This window comes from Panulirus ornatus, chromosome 17, assembly GCF_036320965.1.
Source record: "Panulirus ornatus isolate Po-2019 chromosome 17, ASM3632096v1, whole genome shotgun sequence".
NCBI lineage: Eukaryota > Metazoa > Arthropoda > Malacostraca > Decapoda > Palinuridae > Panulirus > Panulirus ornatus.
This window is the reverse complement of record NC_092240.1, coordinates 21,666,936-21,688,676: the sequence shown is the minus strand read 5'-3', so window position 1 is coordinate 21,688,676 and position 21,741 is coordinate 21,666,936. Positions and strand designations below refer to the sequence as shown.

Genomic DNA, 21,741 nt, shown 5'->3' with positions numbered 1-21,741 from the left:
AGCATGTAATGCCCTCCAACTATCTTTGTTACTTACCCATGCACACTAATCTATTTCCCTTTTTGTAATCCAAGTATTTTCATTTACTGGTCCTTTTTCAGCACAAAACACCACAAGGTGTTCATCATTTCTGTTTACTTCACTGAAAACCCCATGCTCCCATTATACCCTCAAGTGCCACCTAACTCCCTTTTGCATTTAGATAACCCATCACTGGTACCCGTTTTCTTGCATCAAAGTATGCTGACACTCACTCAGCAGCACCGAAAACACTTGCCTCTCTTCATTCTTATTGTGGCCAGGTGCATGAGTATTCATACAGTAGGTTGGGATATAGCACGTTTCAACTTAACAATCTTGATATAGCATGGGAACCTAAATTAGTCGCATTTTTTTCATTAAAACACAAGCTGTCATGATATAATGTGAGCCTAGCTGGTCACATGCCATAGTTGCCACTGCTGTACATGCTATGCTACAAACCGAATTAGTTCTTTACAAGATACAGAGGTCTCTTTGAACAGAGCTACTTGTAATGGATTTCCTTCTTGATTAATATGCTGTATTTTGCAGCATGTATTATCCACTTTCTTTTCTAAAATGAGTTCCAGGAGTCACCCAGTGTTTAGTGCAATGTAGGTCAGGTCTAGAATGACTTAGCGCTTGTATTAGCTTGAATTTTAAATGCCATCGTACGACTTACAGGATTTACAACCTCTGTATTTAATATATCAGTACCTTGTAAATTTATCCCTTGGTATAGGGGAGAAAGAATACTTCCCACGTGTTCCCTGCATGTCGTAAAAGGTGACTAGAAGGGGAGGGAGCAGGGGACTGGAAAGCCTCCCCTCCAGTTTTTACTTTTCCAAAAGAAGGTACAGAGAAGGGGCCAAGTGAGGATTTTCCCTCTTAGGCTCAGTCCTCTGTTCTTAACGCTAACTCGCAAACATGGGAAATGGCAAATATGTATGAAAAAAACTTGTAGATTATCTTGAATTATTTATTTTTTTCAGTATAGTTATCACTGGACTGTTGATGGAACACAAACCATGCAGTGCTCTAAATGCTACAGAGGATGATCTAATAGATTACCTCCCTCACCAGTACCTGAGGAATAAGGTGTCTTGCCTCCCCCATCAGGACCTGAGGGGCAAGGGTCCTTTATCCCACCAGTGCCTAGGGAACAAGACTTTTTGACTCCCCTGCTAGTATCTGAGGAACAAGGCTTTTCGCATATTGCAACAGTACTTGAGGAGCTAGGGTAAATTTGCAGCTACCAGCCTTTCCCTGTAACTTATTCCTCTTCATTCTGATACCATCTTTGTTGCCCTCCTCTGGACTATTTCAGTGAGCTTTTTGTATTTATAGGTACAATGACCAAACCTAAAACAAATATTCTAGTTTGGGCCTTATGTAGGATGAGTAGCTTGCTAAATACTTCCTTGTCCATGTACTTGAAAGCTGTTCTGATAATTGCCAGCAGTCACTTTATCTTCCTAAACTTTCTCCTAATATGGGACTCTTACAACAGGTATGGGTAATGTCAACTCTCAAGTCCCTCTTACACATAGAATTCTGGAGCTTTTTTCAAGCTAGTAATGTTCATATTGAGGTTGTCTTTTGCTTTGTTCCATCCTTATTACTGTATATCTGCGTGGGTTGAATTTCCTCAACTACATTTCAGATCACCTTTTAAGCCTTTTCAGGTTCCAGCTGTAAGTTGATTCCATCCTCCTTGCTTTTTCACTTACCTCAAATGCGTTACATCACCTGCAAATATATTAAGGTAGTATTCCCTAGCTTTAGACATGTCATTAATCTAGATCAAGAAGAGTAATGGTCCCAGAACCAAACTCTGGCAGTCCACTGCTTACCTCAGCCCAAGTGGAAAAGGGTTTCTCTATCATTTGTCCTTTTTGCCTCTCTGAGATAATCTTCTGTTTATTGTAGGACTCTACGCATGACATGTCTTATTTATATGTGGTCAAAGGTTAAGTTCACTGTGCTTAATGAGCCATCACTTCAGTGGATGTCAAGTTGCTTTCCTCTGACCCAGGTAGCTGTCTTTTCTTTCTGCCTCACTAACACATGGACTACAGACATTCTGTCCACAATGTGCAATCTCTTGTTGTCATACATAACACTTGACAACACTTAACTCACACAGCTCGTTCTTCATAACTAGTTTTTCCTGCAATGAGCACTATGTGCTGTCCTTGCCTTTTGACAAAATGGTAGGAACAGTAGATAGAAGTAGTAGGTAGGAACATTTAGGCTAGAGCTTTAGGTAGAAGTAGCTGGTAGGAGCATTAGATAGAAGTTGTCAGTAGGAATATTAGGTAGGAGCCTCAGCAGACACTGCGCTAGAGTTGCCCTCTGTCAGTGGCCTATTTAGAATGAGGTACTAAAGGCTAAGAAGCAGCACTGGAGTTCACTTGTTATGGTGACTCTATTGCCATGGCCACCCCATTGAGGGAGTTCCAATTAGAACAGGCATCAGAGATATAGATCAATAGATTAATTTTACAAGATATGTCCAACTCCATTTAAGTTCTTATTACCTTCCAGTCAGCTTGACTTGATATTGGGTTATTGTTTTCATGCATTCTTCATTGCTCCCAGAACCTTTCCCCCCCCTTCCCCACCCTATGACTCACTTCTGCTTCCATGGTTCCCATTGCTGCCAAGTTCACTCCCAGATATCTAAAACACTTCACTTCCTCCAGTTTTCCTCCATTCAAATTTACATCCCAACTAGCATATCCCTCAACCCTACTGAACCTAATAACCTTGCTCTTATTCACATTTACTCTCAACTTTCTCCTTTCACACACTTTTCCAAACTCAGTCACTAACTTCTGCAGCTTGTCACTTGAATCAGCCGCCATTGCTATATCGTCAGCAAAAAAACAACTGATTCGCTTCCCAGGCCCATTCATCCCCAACAGACTGCATACTTGCCCCCTCTCCATAACTTTTTGCATTTACCTTCCTAACCACCCCATCCATAAACAAATTATTTTTAGGCATTTGTTGTTATCCCTAATATTCTACTAGTGTTAGTACATTCAGCCTCGTATCATGCTTAATATACATGTTGCACACAACATTTGGGTTGGAATTAGATGTTTGTATAGCACTATGTCAGTTATAAAAATATTTCCATTACCACCGGTTGAAGTAATCAGAAGCCACTCTATGTTATTTAGGCTATTTCTGATGATAATCTAAAAGAAATCTATTTTACAGGTGTAGCAAATGACCTGCTGTACGATGCTGATATAGGACCAGCCATAGCTCCATCCTTTGGGATGCCAGACCTACCAACGTTCAACATAGATAGTACAGATGTGGCCTCTGCAGTTCCATCTGCCTCTTTTGAACCCCCACCACCACCTCTATCAGCAAGCAGTATTACCTCTTCTCCACCTCTAGCAGCTTCAGAGATCAGCTCAAATCCACCACCTCCACCACTACCTTCATCAACTAACAGTAGTGCTGCTGCTCCACCACCACCGCCACCCCCTCCACCACCACCGCCACCACCTGCAGCAGGGCCACCACCACCACCACCACCACCACCACCACCACCCATAGCAGGACCACCTCCACCACCACCACTGCCACCATCAGAAGAGTCTGGGAATCAGTCAACTCCACAAGTAAGCTTGCCATTCATTAGTTTCTAGAGAATTTCTATTCATTTCAGGCTAGAGAAGCTTGTTAGGTTATAGTGAATGCCCATAATTATGTGAGAGCAAAAATGGGTATGTTTGAAGGAATAGTGATTCCAACAATACTTTATGGTTGTGAGGCATGAGCTATAGATAGGGTTGTGTGGAGGAGGGTGAATGTGTTGGAAATGAAATGTTTGAGGACAATATGTGGTGTGAGGTGGTTTGATCGAATAAGTTATGAAAGGGTAAGAGAGATGTGTGGTAATAAAAAGAGTGTGGTTGAGAGAGCAGAAGAGGGTGTGTTGAAATGGTTTGGTCACAATGAGTGAATGAGTGAGGAAAGATTGACAAAGAGGATATGTGTGTCAGAGGTGGAGGGAACGAGGAGAAGCAGAAGACCAAATTGGAGGTGGGAGAATGGAGTGAAAAAGATTTTGAGGGATTGGGGCCTGAACATACAGGAGGGTGAAAGGCGGGCAAGGAATAGAGTGAATTGGAATGATGTGGTATACCAGGGTCAACGTACTGTTAGTAGATTGAACCAGAGCATGTGAAGCAACTGGAGTAAACCATGGAAAGTTTTGTGTGGCCTGGAGCTGTGGCTTTGGTGCATTACACATGACAGCTAGAGACTGAGTGTGAATGAATGTGGCCTTTTTTGTCTTTTCCTAGCGCTACCTCGCGTACACACAGGTGTGTGTGTGTGTGTGTGTGTGTGTGTGCTATTTCATGTGTGGCAAGGTGGTGACGGAATGGATGAAGGCAGCAAGTATGAATATGTACCTGTGTATATTTATATTTATCCCTGGGGATAGGGGATTAAGAATACTTCCCACGTATTCCCTGCGTGTCGTAAAAGGCGACTAAAAGGGGAGGGAGCGGGGGGCTGGAAATCCTCCCCTCTCGTTTTTTTTTTAATTTTCCAAAAGAAGGAACCGAGGGGGCCAGGTGAGGATATTTCAAAAAAGGCCCAGTCCTCTGTTCTTAACGCTACCTCGCTAACGCGGGAAATGGCAAATAGTTTAAAAGAAAAGTATATATATATATATATGTATATATCTTATTTTTTATTTTTTTATTATACTTTGTCGCTGTCTCCCGCGTTTGCGAGGTAGCGCCCATCCACATACACATGCATATACATAAATGCCCACACACGCACATAAACAGACTATACATTTCAACATATACATACATAGATATATATGTATATATCTATGTATGTATATGTTGAAATGTATAGTCTGTTTATGTGCATGTGGGGGCATTTATGTATATGCATGTGTATGTGGATGGGTTGGGCCATTCTTTTTTCTCTTTCCTTGCGCTACCTCGCTGATGCGAGAGATGGTGATTAAGTATAATAAAAAAAAGAAGGCTCATTAGACACTTTGTAATAAAAGACACAAAGCAATTGAAAAATAAAAGTTGATTTGACAATAAAATGATGACTTAATACAAGTGCTATCCTTTTTAAGTTTTCTTTTTCCAAAATTGCTCCCCTTCCCATGTATAGACCACTTTCTTCTTAAACAGCATTTGTATCCAGCTGACTTTCACTATTGATTTAAGTTTTATATAGGCTGAGTTTGTGTTGAAGGAGGATCTCCATCAGAGGTGTGTGATGTCACCATGGTTGTTTAATCTGCTTATGAAATGTGTGGTGAAGGTGATTGTGTGTTTTGTAGATTGGGGCAGGTTTGCAGTCTGTTAGGGTGTGGGATTGCGTGGGAGGGGAGTCTGTTGTTACTTGCAAATGATGTGGCTCTTATGGCAGACTTGAGCTGCAAACTACAGAACCTGGTGTCTGAGTTTGGGATAGTGTGTGAAAGGATTAAGTTGAGAGATAATGTGAATAAAAGTACAATAATGAGATTTAGCAGTTTGCATTTGAATGGAGAGAACTTGGAGGAAGTGGGATGTTTTAGATACCTAGGAAAGGACATGATGGAACCATAGGAACTAAAGTCAACCATAGGGTGGGAGAGGGTGTATTGAGGAGCTTGTGGAAAGAAAGGGCAAAGATGGGATTGTTTCATGTTATAGTCATCCTGACAGTGTTGTATGGATGTGAGCTGTGAAAACCGAATGCATAACGACTTTGTGAGAGAAGGATTTAGAAGTAATAGAAGTATGTTTGATGAAGCTGAACTGGGTGTGCTGAAACAGTTTGTACATATGGAGAAGATGAATGAGGAGAGACTTGCTAAGAGGATATCTGCCCTGGAAGTGGAGGATAAAAGGAAGATAAGGAGACTGAGTACATACCTATGAGTACCTGTGATGAGATGTTGCTATGATGGCAGGGCTAGCATAAAGTGCTCACCACATGTCTTGCTTGATGAATAATGTTTTTTTTCTCAGCAGCCACCTTCATTCAGTAGTTATCTATCTTTAGTTCATCTGGATGTGATTTCAACCACATGTCATGTATTCTTTTAAATGTTACTGTAATTATATTAGATGTGTAAATTGAATATTAAGAAGCTGGTGAAAGAAAGGAAAGAAAGAGTTGGTGAAGAGTTTGAAAGTTGAATAAAAAGTTTAGGGAACATAAGAAATAGGGAAAATAAGAAAGTGTACTGGAAGGAGGTGAAAAAGAATGAAATATAGATGAGAGAAGTAGGTAGAGAGTTGCTAAATCAAAACAAGGAAGTGAAAGGAAGATGGAAAGAGTATTTTGAGGAATTGATGAATGTGGGAGAACTTGAAGCAGCAGATGTTACATGCATGAGTATGGAGGATGGAATGAAAAGGATACAATTGCAGGGGCCTACAGCAAGAGGGGAGGCAAAAAATGGTGATAATGAGGTTGAAGGTAGGAAAAGCACTTGGTATGGATGGGACTGCAGCTGAAATGTTAAGTATGGAGGAGAAAGTGTGATAAGATGGATGCATGTGATATGTAATTTAGCAAGGAAGCAGAAGAGGATTGGGTGAAAGCTGTTATTGTTCCTTTATTCAAATGAAAGGTGCAAATGTATGTAGCAGGTATAAGGGAGTAAGTGTGTTAAGTATACTAGAAGAAGCGAATGTAAAAGTGTTGATTGATTCAGGGATGGAAGTGACTAAATGCCAAAAAGTGAGGAGCAAGGGATTATAGGAAAGGCATTAGATGTGTAGATCAGATTTTTGAGGTGAGAATTACTGGGAAAAGCATCTAGCAAAAAGTAAGAATCTGTATGCAGCTTTTATGGATCTGGAGAAAGTGCATAACAGAGTTGAATAGGATGCTTTATGGGATGTGTTAAGGGGTGTATGGTTATAGTTACAACTGTTGGATGGTATGAAAGCCTTTTGTAGAGGAGCAAATGCATCTGTAAGAGTGGATGGAGATTTGAGCAAAAGTTTCAGCATATATATGGGTGCGAGGCAGTGCTATGTGATGTCACCATGGCTTTTTAATATATATAATATATATATATATATATATATATATATATATATATATATATATATATATATATATATATATATAATTTACCAGGAATATATATATGTATATATATATATATATATAGGTATATATATATGTATATATATATATATATATATATATATATAATCATATATATATATATAAATATATGTATATATATATGTATATATAATCAATACCCTCCCATATAATTTACCAGGAATATATATATATATATATATATATATATATATATATATATATATATATATATATATATATATATTCCCTGGGGATAGGGGAGAAAGAATACTTCCCACATATTCCCTGCGTGTCGTAGAAGGCGACTAAAAGGGAAGGGAGCGGGGGGCTGGAAATCCTCCCCTCTCGTTTTTTTTTTTTTTTCCCAAAGAAGGAACAGAGGAGAGGTCCAGGTGAGGATATTCCCTCAAAGGCCCAGTCCTCTGTTCTTAACGCTACCTCGCTATCGCGGGAAATAGCGAATAGTATGAAAAAAAAAATATATATATATTTTTTTTTCTTGCTTTGTCGCAAACAGTATGAATTATGTACATGTGTATATATGTATATGTCTGTGTGTGTATATATATGTATACATTGAGATGTATAGGTATGTATATATGCGAATGTGGACGTGTATGTATATACATGTGTATGTGGGTGGGTTGGGCCATTCTTTCGTCTGTTTCCTTGTGCTACCTCGCTAACGCGGGAGACAGCGACAAAGCAAAATAAAAATAAAAGAAGAATACTTCCCACGCATTCCTCACGTGTCGTAGAAGGCGACTATAGGGGACGGGAGCAGGGGGGCTAGAAACCCTCCCCTCCTTGCATTTTAACTTTCTAAAAGGGGAAAACAGAAAAATATATATCTATATATATATATATATTTTTTTTTTTTTTGCTTTGTCGCTGTCTCCCGCGTTTGCGAGGTAGCGCAAGGAAACAGACGAAAGAAATGGCCCAACCCACCCCCATACACATGTATATACATATGTCCACACACGCAAATATACATACCTACACAGCTTTCCATGGTTTACCCCAAACGCTTCACATGCCTTGATTCAATCCACTGACAGCACGTCAACCCCAGTATACCACATTGCTCCAATTCACTCTATTCCTTGCCCTCCTTTCACCCTCCTGCATGTTCAGGCCCCGATCACACAAAATCTTTTTCACTCCATCTTTCCACCTCCAGTTTGGTCTCCCTCTTCTCCTCGTTCCCTCCACCTCCGACACATATATCCTCTTGGTCAATCTTTCCTCACTCATTCTCTCCATGTGACCAAACCATTTCAAAACACCCTCTCCTGCTCTCTCAACCACGCTCTTTTTATTTCCACACATCTCTCTTACCCTTACGTTACTTACTCGATCAAACCACCTCACACCACACATTGTCCTCAAACATCTCATTTCCAGCACATCCATCCTCCTGCGCACAACTCTATCCATAGTCCACGCCTCGCAACCATACAACATTGTTGGAACCACTATTCCTTCAAACATACCCATTTTTGCTTTCCGAGATAATGTTCTCGACTTCCACACATTCTTCAAGGCTCCCAGAATTTTCGCCCCCTCCCCCACCCTGTGATCCACTTCCGCTTCCATGGTTCCATCTGCTGCCAGATCCACTCCCAGATATCTAAAACACTTCACTTCCTCCAGTTTTTCTCCATTCAAACTCACCTCCCAATTGAATTGACCCTCAACCCTACTGTACCTAATAACCTTGCTCTTATTCACATTTACTCTTAACTTTCTTCTTTCACATACTTTACCAAACTCAGTCACCAGCTTCTGCAGTTTCTCACATGAATCAGCCACCAGCGCTGTATCATCAGCGAACAACAACTGACTCACTTCCCAAGCTCTCTCATCCCCAACAGACTTCATACTTGCCCCTCTTTCCAAAACTCTTGCATTCACCTCCCTAACAACCCCATCCATAAACAAATTAAACAACCATGGAGACATCACACACCCCTGCCGCAAACCTACATTCACTGAGAACCAATCACTTTCCTCTCTTCCTACACGTACACATGCCTTACATCCTCGATAAAAACTTTTCACTGCTTCTAACAACTTGCCTCCCACACCATATATTCTTAATACCTTCCACAGAGCATCTCTATCAACTCTATCATATGCCTTCTCCAGATCCATAAATGCTACATACAAATCCATTTGCTTTTCTAAGTATTTCTCACATACATTCTTCAAAGCAAACACCTGATCCACACATCCTCTACCACTTTTGAAACCACACTGCTCTTCCCCAATCTGATGCTCTGTACATGCCTTCACCCTCTCAATCAATACCCTCCCATATAATTTGCCAGGAATACTCAACAAATTTATACCTCTGTAATTTGAGCACTCACTCTTATCCCCTTTGCCTTTGTACAGTGGCACTATGCACGCATTCCGCCAATCCTCAGGCACCTCACCATGAGTCATACATACATTAAATAACCTTACCAACCAGTCAACAATACAGTCACCCCCTTTTTTAATAAATTCCACTGCAATACCATCCAAACCTGCTGCCTTGCCGGCTTTCATCTTCCGCAAAGCTTTTACTACCTCTTCTCTGTTTACCAAATCATTTTCCCTAACCCTCACACTTTGCACACCACCTCGACCAAAACACCCTATATCTGCCACTCTATCATCAAACACATTCAACAAACCTTCAAAATACTCACTCCATCTCCTTCTCACATCACCACTACTTGTTATCACCTCCCCATTTGCGCCCTTCACTGAAGTTCCCATTTGCTCCCTTGTCTTACGCACTTTATTTACCTCCTTCCAGAACATCTTTTTATTCTCCCTAAAATTTAATGATACTCTCTCACCCCAACTCTCATTTGCCCTTTTTTTCACCTCTTGCACCTTTCTCTTGACCTGTCTCTTTCTTTTATACGTCTCCCACTCAATTTCATTTTTTCCCTGCAAAAATCGTCCAAATGCCTCTCTCTTCTCTTTCACTAATACTCTTACTTCTTCATCCCACCACTCACTACCCTTTCTAATCAACCCACCTCCCACTCTTCTCATGCCACAAGCATCTTTTGCGCAATCCATCACTGATTCCCTAAATACATCCCATTCCTCCCCCACTCCCCTTACTTCCATTGTTCTCACCTTTTTCCATTCTGTACTCAGTCTCTCCTGGTACTTCCTCACACAAGTCTCCTTCCCAAGCTCACTTACTCTCACCACCCTCTTCACCCCAACATTCACTCTTCTTTTCTGAAAACCCATACAAATCTTCACCTTAGCCTCCACAAGATAATGATCAGACATCCCTCCAGTTGCACCTCTCAGCACATTAACATCCAAAAGTCTCTCCTTCGCGCGCCTGTCAATTAACACATAATCCAATAACGCTCTCTGGCCATCTCTCCTACTTACATAAGTATACTTATGTATATCTCGCTTTTTAAACCAGGTATTCCCAATCATCAGTCCTTTTTCAGCACATAAATCTACAAGCTCTTCACCATTTCCATTTACGACACTGAACACCCCATGTATACCAATTATTCCCTCAACTGCCACATTACTCACCTTTGCATTCAAATCACCCAACACTATAACCCGGTCTCGTGCATCAAAACCACTAACACACTCATTCAGCTGCTCCCAAAACACTTGCCTCTCATGATCTTTCTTCTCATGCCCAGGTGCATATGCACCAATAATCACCCATCTCTCTCCATCAACTTTCAGTTTTACCCATATTAATCGAGAATTTACATTCTTACATTCTATCACATACTTCCACAACTCCTGTTTCAGGAGTACCTGTTTCAGGAGTACTGCTACTCCTTCCCTTGCTCTTGTCCTCTCACTAACCCCTGACTTTACTCCCAAGACATTCCCAAACCACTCTTCCCCTTTACCCTTGAGCTTCGTTTCACTCAGAGCCAAAACATCCAGGTTCCTTTCCTCAAACATACTACCTATCTCTCCTTTTTTCACATCTTGGTTACATCCACACACATTTAGGCACCCCAATCTGAGCCTTCGAGGAGGATGAGCACTCCCCGCGTGACTCCTTCTTCTGTTTCCCATTTTAGAAAGTTAAGAAAATACAAGGAGGGGAGGATTTCTGGCCCCCCGCTCCCGTCCCCTCTAGTCGCTTTCTACGACACGCAAGGAAATGCGTGGGAAGTATTCTTTCACCCCTATCCCCAGGGATAATATACATATATATATACACATACACACACATACACACACACACGCACATATACACACACACACATACATATATATACATGTGAAAAATGTAAGAAACAATTTAGAAAACTGAAACTTCTAGCTTGAAATGAAATGAAAAAATGAATGTCACATAATGGTTCAACCTCTGGCTATGGAAAGGAAATGTTTAATTTATTTACACAAACGTCAATATATATATATATATATATATATATATATATATATATATATATTCCCTCAAAGGCCCAGTCCTCTGTTCTTAGCGCTACCTCGCTAATGCGGGAAATGGCGAATAGTATGAAAAAAAAAAAAAATATATATATATATATATATATATATATATATATATATATATATATATATATATATATATATATTATCCCTGGGGATAGGGGAGAAAGAATACTTCCCACGTATTCCCTGCGTGTCGTAGAAGGCGACTAAAAGGGGAGGGAGCGGGGGGCTGGAAATCCTCCCCTCTCACTTTTTTTTTTAATTTTCCAAAAGAGGGAACAGAGAAGGGGCCCAGGTGAGGATATTCCCTCAAGGGCCCAGTCCTCTGTTCTCAACGCTACCTCGCTAATGCGGGAAATGGCGAATAGTATGAAAGAAAGAAAGATATATATATATATATATGTAAACGTGGGAGACAGCAAAAAAAAAAAAATACTTCCCACGTATTCCCTGCGTGTCGTAGAAGGCGACTAAAAGGGGAGGGAGCGGGTGGCTGGAAATCCTCCCCTCTCGTTTTTTTTTTCAATTTTCCAAAAGAAGGAACAGAGAAGGGGGGCCAGGTGAGGATATTCCCTCAAATGCCCAGTCCTCTGTTCTTAACGCTACCTCACTAATGCGGGAAATGGCGAATAGTATGAAAGAAAAACAAGAATATATATATATATATATATATATATATATATATATATATATATATATATATATATATATATATATATATATTTTTTTTTGCTTTGTCGCTGTCTCCCGCATTTGCGAGGTAGCGCAAGGAAACAGACGAAAGAAATGGCCCAACCCACCCCCATACACATGTATATACATACGTCCACACACGCAAATATACATACACAGCTTTCCATGGTTTACCCTAGACGCTTCACATGCCCTGATTCAATCCACTAACAGCACGTCAACCCCGGTATACCACATCGATCCAATTCACTCTATTCCTTGCCCTCCTTTCACCCTCCTGCATGTTCAGGCCCCGATCACACAAAATCTTTTTCACTCCATCTTTCCACCTCCAATTTGGTCTCCCACTTCTCCTCGTTCCCTCCACCTCCGACACATATATCCTCTTGGTCAATCTTTCCTCACTCATTCTCTCCATGTGCCCAAACCATTTCAAAACACCCTCTTCTGCTCTCTCAACCACGCTCTTTTTATTTCCACACCTCTCTCTTACCCTTACGTTACTTACTCGATCAAACCACCTCACACCACACATTGTCCTCAAACATCTCATTTCCAGCACATCCATCCTCCTGCGCACAACTCTATCCATAGCCCATGCCTCGCAACCATACAACATTGTTGGAACCACTATTCCTTCAAACATACCCATTTTTGCTTTCCGAGATAATGTTATTGACTTCCACACATTCTTCAAGGCTCCCAGAATTTTCGCCCCCTCCCCCACCCTATGATCCACTTCCGCTTCCATGGTTCCATCTGCCGCCAGATCCACTCCCAGATATCTAAAACACTTCACTTCCTCCAGTTTTTCTCCATTCATACTCACCTCCCAATTGAATTGACCCTCAACCCTACTGTACCTAATAACCTTGCTCTTATTCACATTTACTCTTAACTTTCTTCTTTCACACACTTTACCAAACTCAGTCACCAGCTTCTGCAGTTTCTCACATGAATCAGCCACCAGCGCTGTATCATCAGCGAACAACAACTGACTCACTTCCCAAGCTCTCTCATCCCCAACAGACTTCATACTTGCCCCTCTTTCCAAAACTCTTGCATTCACCTCCCTAACAACCCCATCCATAAACAAATTAAACAACCATGGAGACATCACACACCCCTGCCGCAAACCTACATTCACTGAGAACCAATCACTTTCCTCTCTTCCTACACATACACATGCCTTACATCCTCGATAAAAACTTTTCACTGCTTCTAACAACTTGCCTCCCACACCATATATTCTTAATACCTTCCACAGAGCATCTCTATCAACTCTATCATATGCCTTCTCCAGATCCATAAATGCTACATACAAATCCATTTGCTTTTCTAAGTATTTCTCACATGCATTCTTCAAAGCAAACACCTGATCCACACATCCTCTACCACTTCTGAAACCACACTGCTCTTCCCCAATCTGATGCTCTGTACATGCCTTCACCCTCTCAATCAATACCCTCCCATATAATTTACCAGGAATACCCAACAAACTTATACCTCTGTGATTTAAGCACTCACTCTTATCCCCTTTGCCTTTGTACAATGGCACTATGCACGCATTCCGCCAAGAAGGAGTCACGCGGGGAGTGATCATCCTCCTCGAAGGCTCAGAGTGGGGTGCCTAAATGTGTGTGGATGTAACCAAGATGTGAAAAAAGGAGAGATAGGTAGTATGTTTGAGGTATACCACATCGATTCAATTCTATTCCTTGCCCTCCTTTCACCCTCCTGCATGTTCAGGCCCCGATCACACAAAATCTTTTTCACTCCATCTTTCCACCTCCAATTTGGTCTCCCACTTCTCCTTGTTCCCTCCACCTCCAACACATATATCCTCTTGGTCAATCTTTCCTCACTCATTCTCTCCATGTGCCCAAACCATTTCAGAACACCCTCTTCTGCTCTCTCAACCACGCTCTTTTTATTTCCACACATCTCTCTTACCCTTACATTACTTACTCGATCAAACCACCTCACACCACACATTGTCCTCAAACATCTCATTTCCAGCACATCCACCCTCCTGCGCACAACTCTATCCATAGCCCACGCCTCGCAACCATGCAACATTGTTGGAACCACTATTCCTTCAAACATACCCATTTTTGCTTTCCTAGATAATGTTCTCGACTTCCACACATTCTTCAAGGCTCCCAGGATTTTCGCCCCCTCCCCCACCCTATGATTCACTTCCGCTTCCATGGTTCCATCCACTGCTAGATCCACTCCCAGATATCTAAAACACTTTACTTCCTCCAGTTTTTCTCCATTCAAACTTACCTCCCAATTGACTTGACCCTCAACCCTACTGTACCTAATAACCTTGCTCTTATTCACATTTACTCTTAACTTTCTTCTTTCACACACTTTACCAAACTCAGTCACCAGCTTCTGCAGTTTCTCACATGAATCAGCCACCAGCGCTGTATCATCAGCGAACAACAACTGACTCACTTCCCAAGCTCTCTCATCCACAACAGACTTCATACTTGCCCCTCTTTCCAAAACTCTTGCATTCACCTCCCTAACAACCCTATCCATAAACAAATTAAACAACCATGGAGACATCACACACCCCTGCCGCAAACCTACATTCACTCAGAGCCAATCACTTTCCTCTTTTCCTACACGTACACATGCCTTACATCCTCGATAAAAACTTTTCACTGCTTCTAACATCTTGCCTCCCACACCATATATTCTTAATACCTTCCACAGAGCATCTCTATCAACTCTATCATATGCCTTCTCCAGATCCATAAATGCTACATACAAATCCATTTGCTTTTCTAAGTATTTCTCCCATACATTCTTCAAAGCAAACACCTGAGCCACACATCCTCTACCACTTCTGAAACCACACTGCTCTTCCCCAATCTGATGCTCTGTACATGCCTTCACCCTCTCAATCAATACCCTCCCATATAATTTATCAGGAATACTCAACAAACTTATACCAGATTGACCAAGAGGATATATGTGTCGGAGGTGGAGGGAACGGGGAGAAGAGGAAGACCAAATTGGAGGTGGAAAGATGGAGTGAAAAAGATTTTGTGTGATCGGGGCCTGAACATGTAGGAGGGTGAAAGGAGGGCAAGGAATAGAGTGAATTGGAGCGATGTGGTGTACCGGGGTTGACGTGCTGTCAGTGGATTGAATCAAGGCATGTGAAGCGTCTGGGGTAAACCATGGAAAGCTGTGTAGGTATGTATATTTGCGTGTGTGGACGTATGTATATACATGTGTATGGGGGTGGGTTGGGCCATTTCTTTCATCTGTTTCCTTGCGCTACCTCGCAAACGCGGGATACAGCGACAAAGCAAAAAAAAAAATATATATATATATATATATATATATATATATATATATTTTTTTTTTTTTTTTTTTTTTTTTTTTTATACTTTGTCGCTGTCTCCCGCGTTTGCGAGGTAGCGCAAGGAAACAGACGAAAGAAATGGCCCAACCCCCCCCCCCCCATACACATGTTCATACACACGTCCACACACGCAAATATACATACCTACACAGCTTTCCATGGTTTACCCCAGACGCTTCACATGCCTTGATTCAATCCACTGACAGCACGTCAACCCCTGTATACCACATCGCTCCAATTTACTCTATTCCTTGCCCTCCTTTCACCCTCCTGCATGTTCAGGCCCCGATCACACAAAATCTTTTTCACTCCATCTTTCCACCTCCAATTTGGTCTCCCTCTTCTCGTTCCCTCCACCTCCGACACATATATCCTCTTGGTCAATCTTTCCTCACTCATTCTCTCCATGTGCCCAAACCATTTCAAAACACCCTCTTCTGCTCTCTCAACCACGCTCTTTTTATTTCCACACATCTCTCTTACCCTTACGTTACTTACTCGATCAAACCACCTCACACCACACTTTGTCCTCAAACATACACATTGTCCTCAAACATATATATATATATATATATATATATATATATATATATATATATATATATATATTTTTTTTTTTTTTTTTTTTCTGTTTTCCCCTTTTAGAAAGTTAAAATGCAAGGAGGGGAGGGTTTCTAGCCCCCCTGCTCCTGTCCCCTTTAGTCGCCTTCTATGACACGTGAGGAATGCGTAGGAAGTATTCTTCTTTTATTTTTATTTTGCTTTGTCACTGCCTCCCGCGTTAGCAAGGTAGCACAAGGAAACAGACGAAAGAATGGCCCAGCCCACCCTCATACACATGTATATACATACACGTCCACATTCGCATATATACATACCTATACATCTCAATGTATACATATATATACACACACAGACATATACATATATACACATGTACATAATTCATACTGTCTGCCTTTATTCATTCCCATCGCCACCTTGCCACGCATGGAATAACAACCCCCTCCCCCTTCATGTGTGCTTTTTTTTTTTTCCATACTATTCGCCATTTCCCGCCTCAGCGAGGTAACGTTAAGAACAGAGGACTGGGCCTCTGAGGAAACATCCTCACCCGGCCCCCTTCTCTGTTCCTTCCTTTGGAAAATTAGGAGAAAAAAAAAAAATGAGAGGGGAAGATTTCCAGCCCCCCCGCTCCCTTCCCTTTTAGTTGCCTTCTACGACATGCAGGGAATACGTCTGTTGTGGATGAGAGAGCTTGGGAAGTGAGTCAGTTGTTGTTCACTGATGATACAGTGCTGGTGGCTCATTCATGTGAGAAACTGCAGAAGCTGGTGACTGAGTTTGGTAAAGTGTGTGAAAGAAGAAAGTGAAGAGTAAATGTGAATAAGAGCAAGGTTATTAGGTACAGTAGGGTTGAGGGTCAAGTCAATTGGGAGGTAAGTTTGAATGGAGAAAAACTGGAGGAAGTAAAGTGTTTTAGATATCTGGGAGTGGATCTGGCAGCGGATGGAACCACGAGGTAGCGCTAAGAAAAGACAACAAAGGCCACATTCATTCACTCAAGTCTCTAGCTGTCATGTATAATGCACCGAAACCACAGCTCCCTTTCCACATCCAATATCCACAGAACTTTCCATGGTTTACCCCAGATGCTTCACATGCCCTGGTTCAATCCATTGACAGCACATCGACCCCAGTATACCACATTGTTCCAATTCACTCCATTCCTTGCACGCTTTTCACCCTCCTGCATGTTCAGGCCCCGATCACTCAAAATCTTTTTCACTCCATCTTTCCACCTCCAACTTGGTCTTCCACTTCTCCTCGTTCCCTCCACCTGACACATATATCCTCTTTGTCAATCTTTCCTCACTCATTCTCTCCATGTGACCAGACCATTTCAAAACACCCTCTTATGCTCTCTCAACCACACTTTTTATTACCACACATCTCTCTTACTCTTTCATTACTTACTTGATCAAACCACCTCATATATTCCTATGAGTCCACGGGGAAAATGAAACACGATAAGTTCCCAAGTTCACTTTCGTGTAATAATCACATCATCAGGGGAGAAACAAGAGAGAAATATAAGTCAGTTGATATACATCGAAGAGACGAAGCTAGGACGCACTTGGCAAACATGTGATTGTCCAAAACATACGAGCATTCATAAACTTATCATCTTACAAATTTTATCAACAATAAAGTTATCTAATTTGTATAGACGATCACTAATATTAAGATTATAATTCTTTGTGTATTTAATAATAGAAGATTCAGTGATATTTCTCTTGGTAATAGAGTTAGAGTTAATAACTGAGATGGCATTACTCCAGTCAATACAATTATCATAGTTTTTAACGTGTGTTAGTAGCTTTCATGCACCAGATCGGGTTATAGTGATGGGTGAGTTGAACACAAAGGTGAATAACGTGGCAGTTGAGGGTATCATTGGTGTACATGGGGTGTTCAGTATTGTAAATGGAAATGTTCTCATCTTCCACACATTCTTTAACGCTCCGAGAACCTTTGCCCCCTCCTCCACCCTGTGACTCACTTCCGCTTCCATGGTTTCATCCGCTGCTAAATCCACTCCCAGATATCTAAAACACTTCACTTCCTCCAGTTTTTCTCCATTCAAGCTTACCTCCCAGTTAACTTGTCCCTCAACCCTACTGAACCTAATAACCTTGCTCTTATTCATATTTACTATCTACTTTCTTCCTTCACACACTTTACCAAGTTCAGTCACCAGCTTTTGCAGTTTCTCACCCAAATCAACCACCGGTGCTGTATCATCAGTGAACAACAACTGACTCACTTCCCAAGCCCTCATCTACAACAGACTGGATACTTGCCCCTTTCCAAAACTCTTGCATTCACCTCCTTAGCCACCCCATCCATAAACAAATTAAACAACCATGGAGACATCACGCACCCCTGCCACTAACCAACATTCACTGGGAACCAATCACTTTCCTCTCTTCCTACTCGTACACATGCCTTACATCCTTGGTAGAAACTTTTTACTGCTTCTAGCAAGTTACTTCCCACACCATATACTCTTGATTCCTTCCACAAAGCATCTCTATCGACCCTATCATATGCCTACTCAGATCCATAAATGCTACATACAAATCCATCTCTTTCTGAGTATTTCTCACATACATTCTTCAAAGCAAACACCTAATCCATGCATCCTCTACCACCCATACACCCAAACACCTACATATACATACACAGACTTATTCATGAATACACATGTACATATTCTTACTTCCTTGCCTTCATGCATTCCCAGTGCCACCTTGCCCCACAGGATACAGCATTGCTGCCCCCCCTGCTTCAGAGAGGTAGCGCTAGGAAAACTGAAAAAAAAAGGCCACATTCATTCATGCTCAGTCTCTAGTTGTCATGTGTGATGCACTGAAACCACAGCTTCCTGTCCACATCTAGGCCACACAGACCTTTCCATGGTTTACCCTAGACTTTTCACATGCCCTGGTTCAGTTCATTTAAAGCACGTCGACCCCAATTTACCACCACTCCAGTTCACTCTGTTCCTTGTACGCCTTTCACCTTCCTGTATGTTCATGCCACGATCACTCAAAATCTTTCTTACTCCTTCCTTCCACCTCCAATTTGGTCTCCTGCTCCCCCTTGTTCCCTCCAACTCTGATACATATATCCTCTTTGTCAACCCTTCCTCACTCATTCTCTCCATATGTCCAAATCATTTCAACACACCCTCTTCTGCTCTTTCAACCACCCTCTTTTTATTACCTCACATCTCTCTTACCCTTTCATTACTTACTCAATCAAACCAGCTCACACCACACATTGTCCTCAAACATTTCATTTCCAACACATCCAACCTCCTCTGTACAACCCTATTTATAGCCCATGCCTTGCAAAAGCCATAATATTGTTGGAACTACAATTCCTTCAAGCATACCCATTTTTGCTCTCTGAGATAATGCTCTCTCCTTCCACACAATCTTCATCACTCCCAGAACCTTAACTCCCTCCCCCACCCTGTAACTTGCTTCTACTTCCCTGAGTCCATTCGCTGCCATGTCCACTCCCAGATATCTAAAACACTTCACTTTCTCCAAACTTTCTCCATTCAAACTTACATCCCAACTAACTTGTCCCTCAACCCTACTGAACATAATAATCTTGTTCTTATTCACGTTTACTCTCAACTTTCTCCTTTCACATATTTTTTCAAGCTCAGTCACCAGCTTCTGCAGTTTTTCACTTGAATCAGCCACCAGTGCTATCATCAGCGAACAACAACTGACTCACTTCCCAGGCCCTCTCATCCCCAACAGACTGCATACTCGCTTCTCTCTCCAAAACTGTTGCATTTACTTCTCTGACCACCCCATCCATAAACAAATTAAACAACCATAGATACATCACACATCCCTGCCACAGATCGACCTTTGCTCATATTTATTGTTTATTTATTATGCTTGATTGCTGTTTTCTGCATGAGCGAGGTAGTGCCAGGAAACAGACAAGGAATGGCCTATCCACTCATATACACATGTATATACATAATCGCCCATACACGCACATATACATATCAACTTATACACATATATATACATATACATACTCATACATAGCCATATGTACATATACACATGTACATATTTATACTTGCTTACCTTTATCCATTCCTGTCGCAACCCTGTCCACAGGAAACAGCATCGCTATCCCCTGCTTCAGCAAGGTAGCCCCGGGAAGATAGACAAAAAGAGCCACATTCGTTCACACTCGAGTTTCTAGCTGTCATGTTTAATGCACCGAAACCATAGCTCCCTATCCACATCCAGGCCTCACAGACCTTTCCATGGTTTCCCCTAGACATTTCACATGCCTGTTCAATCCATTGACAGCACGTCCACCCCAGTATACCACATCATTCCATTTCACTCTATTCCTTCCACGCCTCTCTTCCTTATGTATGTTCAGGCCCTGGTTGCTCAAAATCTTTTTCACTCCATCTTTCCACCTCCAGTTTGGTCTCCCACTTCTCGCTCCCTCCACCTCTGACACATATATTCTCTTAGTCAATCTTTCCTCCCTCATTCTCTCCATTTGTCCAGACCATTTCAACACACCCTCATCGGCTTTCTCAACCACACTCTTTTTATTTCCACATATCTCTCTTAACCTTTCATTACTTACTTGATCAAACCACCTAACACCACATAATGTCCTCAAACATTTCATTTCCAACACATCCACTATCCTCCATATAACCCTACCTGTAGCAACCATATAATTTTGTAACTACTATTCCTTCAAACATACCCATTTTTGCTCTACGAGATAACATTTTCTCCTTCCACACATTCTTCATTGCTCCCAAAACCTTTGCCCCCTCCCCCACCTTTTGACTCACTTCCGCTTCCATAGTTCCATTTGCTGCTAAGTCCATTCCCAGATACGTAAAACATTTCACTTCCTCCAGTTTTTCTCCATTCAGACTTACATCCCAGTTTACTTGTCCCTCAACCCTAGTGAACCTAATAACCTTGCTCTTATTCACATTTACTCTCAACTTTCTCCCTTCACACACTTTTCAAAACTCAGTCACCAACTTCTGCAGTTGCTCCCACAAATCAGCCACCAGAGCTGTATCATCAGCAAACAACAACTGACTCACTCCCTAGGCCCTCCCCTCTTCAGCAGACTACATGCTCGCCCCTCTTTCCAAAACTTTTGACCTCCTTAACCACTCATATACACATATACAGGTATACAACCTAATTTTCTGGCACTCTTGGTCCCAAAGCCTTACTGGATTAACCATTTTGCCAGACCAACGTGGTCATGTAATGATAATTCATCAACAGACCTGTAACCTACTAATTATACATCTCCCATGTGTCTAAAGTATACCATGGACTGCCAGAAGTTTAAATCAAACAAATATTAAATGTTTGAGCACCCTAAGATTGTAAGTCTGTCCTTAGATTGTTTGAATCCTGTGGGATTTTCTTTGTCTTCTGTTGTTAGTGTTTTCCAAGGTGTGCATCAACGGAATA

The 21,741-nt window shown here is 41.5% G+C and overlaps 1 protein-coding gene across 5 annotated transcripts in view; it reads left to right on the top strand.

Annotated features, from left to right (window-relative positions):
• The window catches only part of LOC139754617 (WASH complex subunit 1-like), a 98,365-nt gene that overhangs the window by 56,142 nt on the left and 20,482 nt on the right, over positions 1 to 21,741 (top strand). For all 5 annotated transcript variants that reach the window (XM_071672073.1, XM_071672076.1, XM_071672074.1 and 2 more), the window contains one exon: positions 3,250 to 3,662. In XM_071672073.1, coding sequence (XP_071528174.1) covers positions 3,250 to 3,662 — 413 coding nt within the window. The remainder of the gene's footprint in view (positions 1 to 3,249; positions 3,663 to 21,741) is intronic.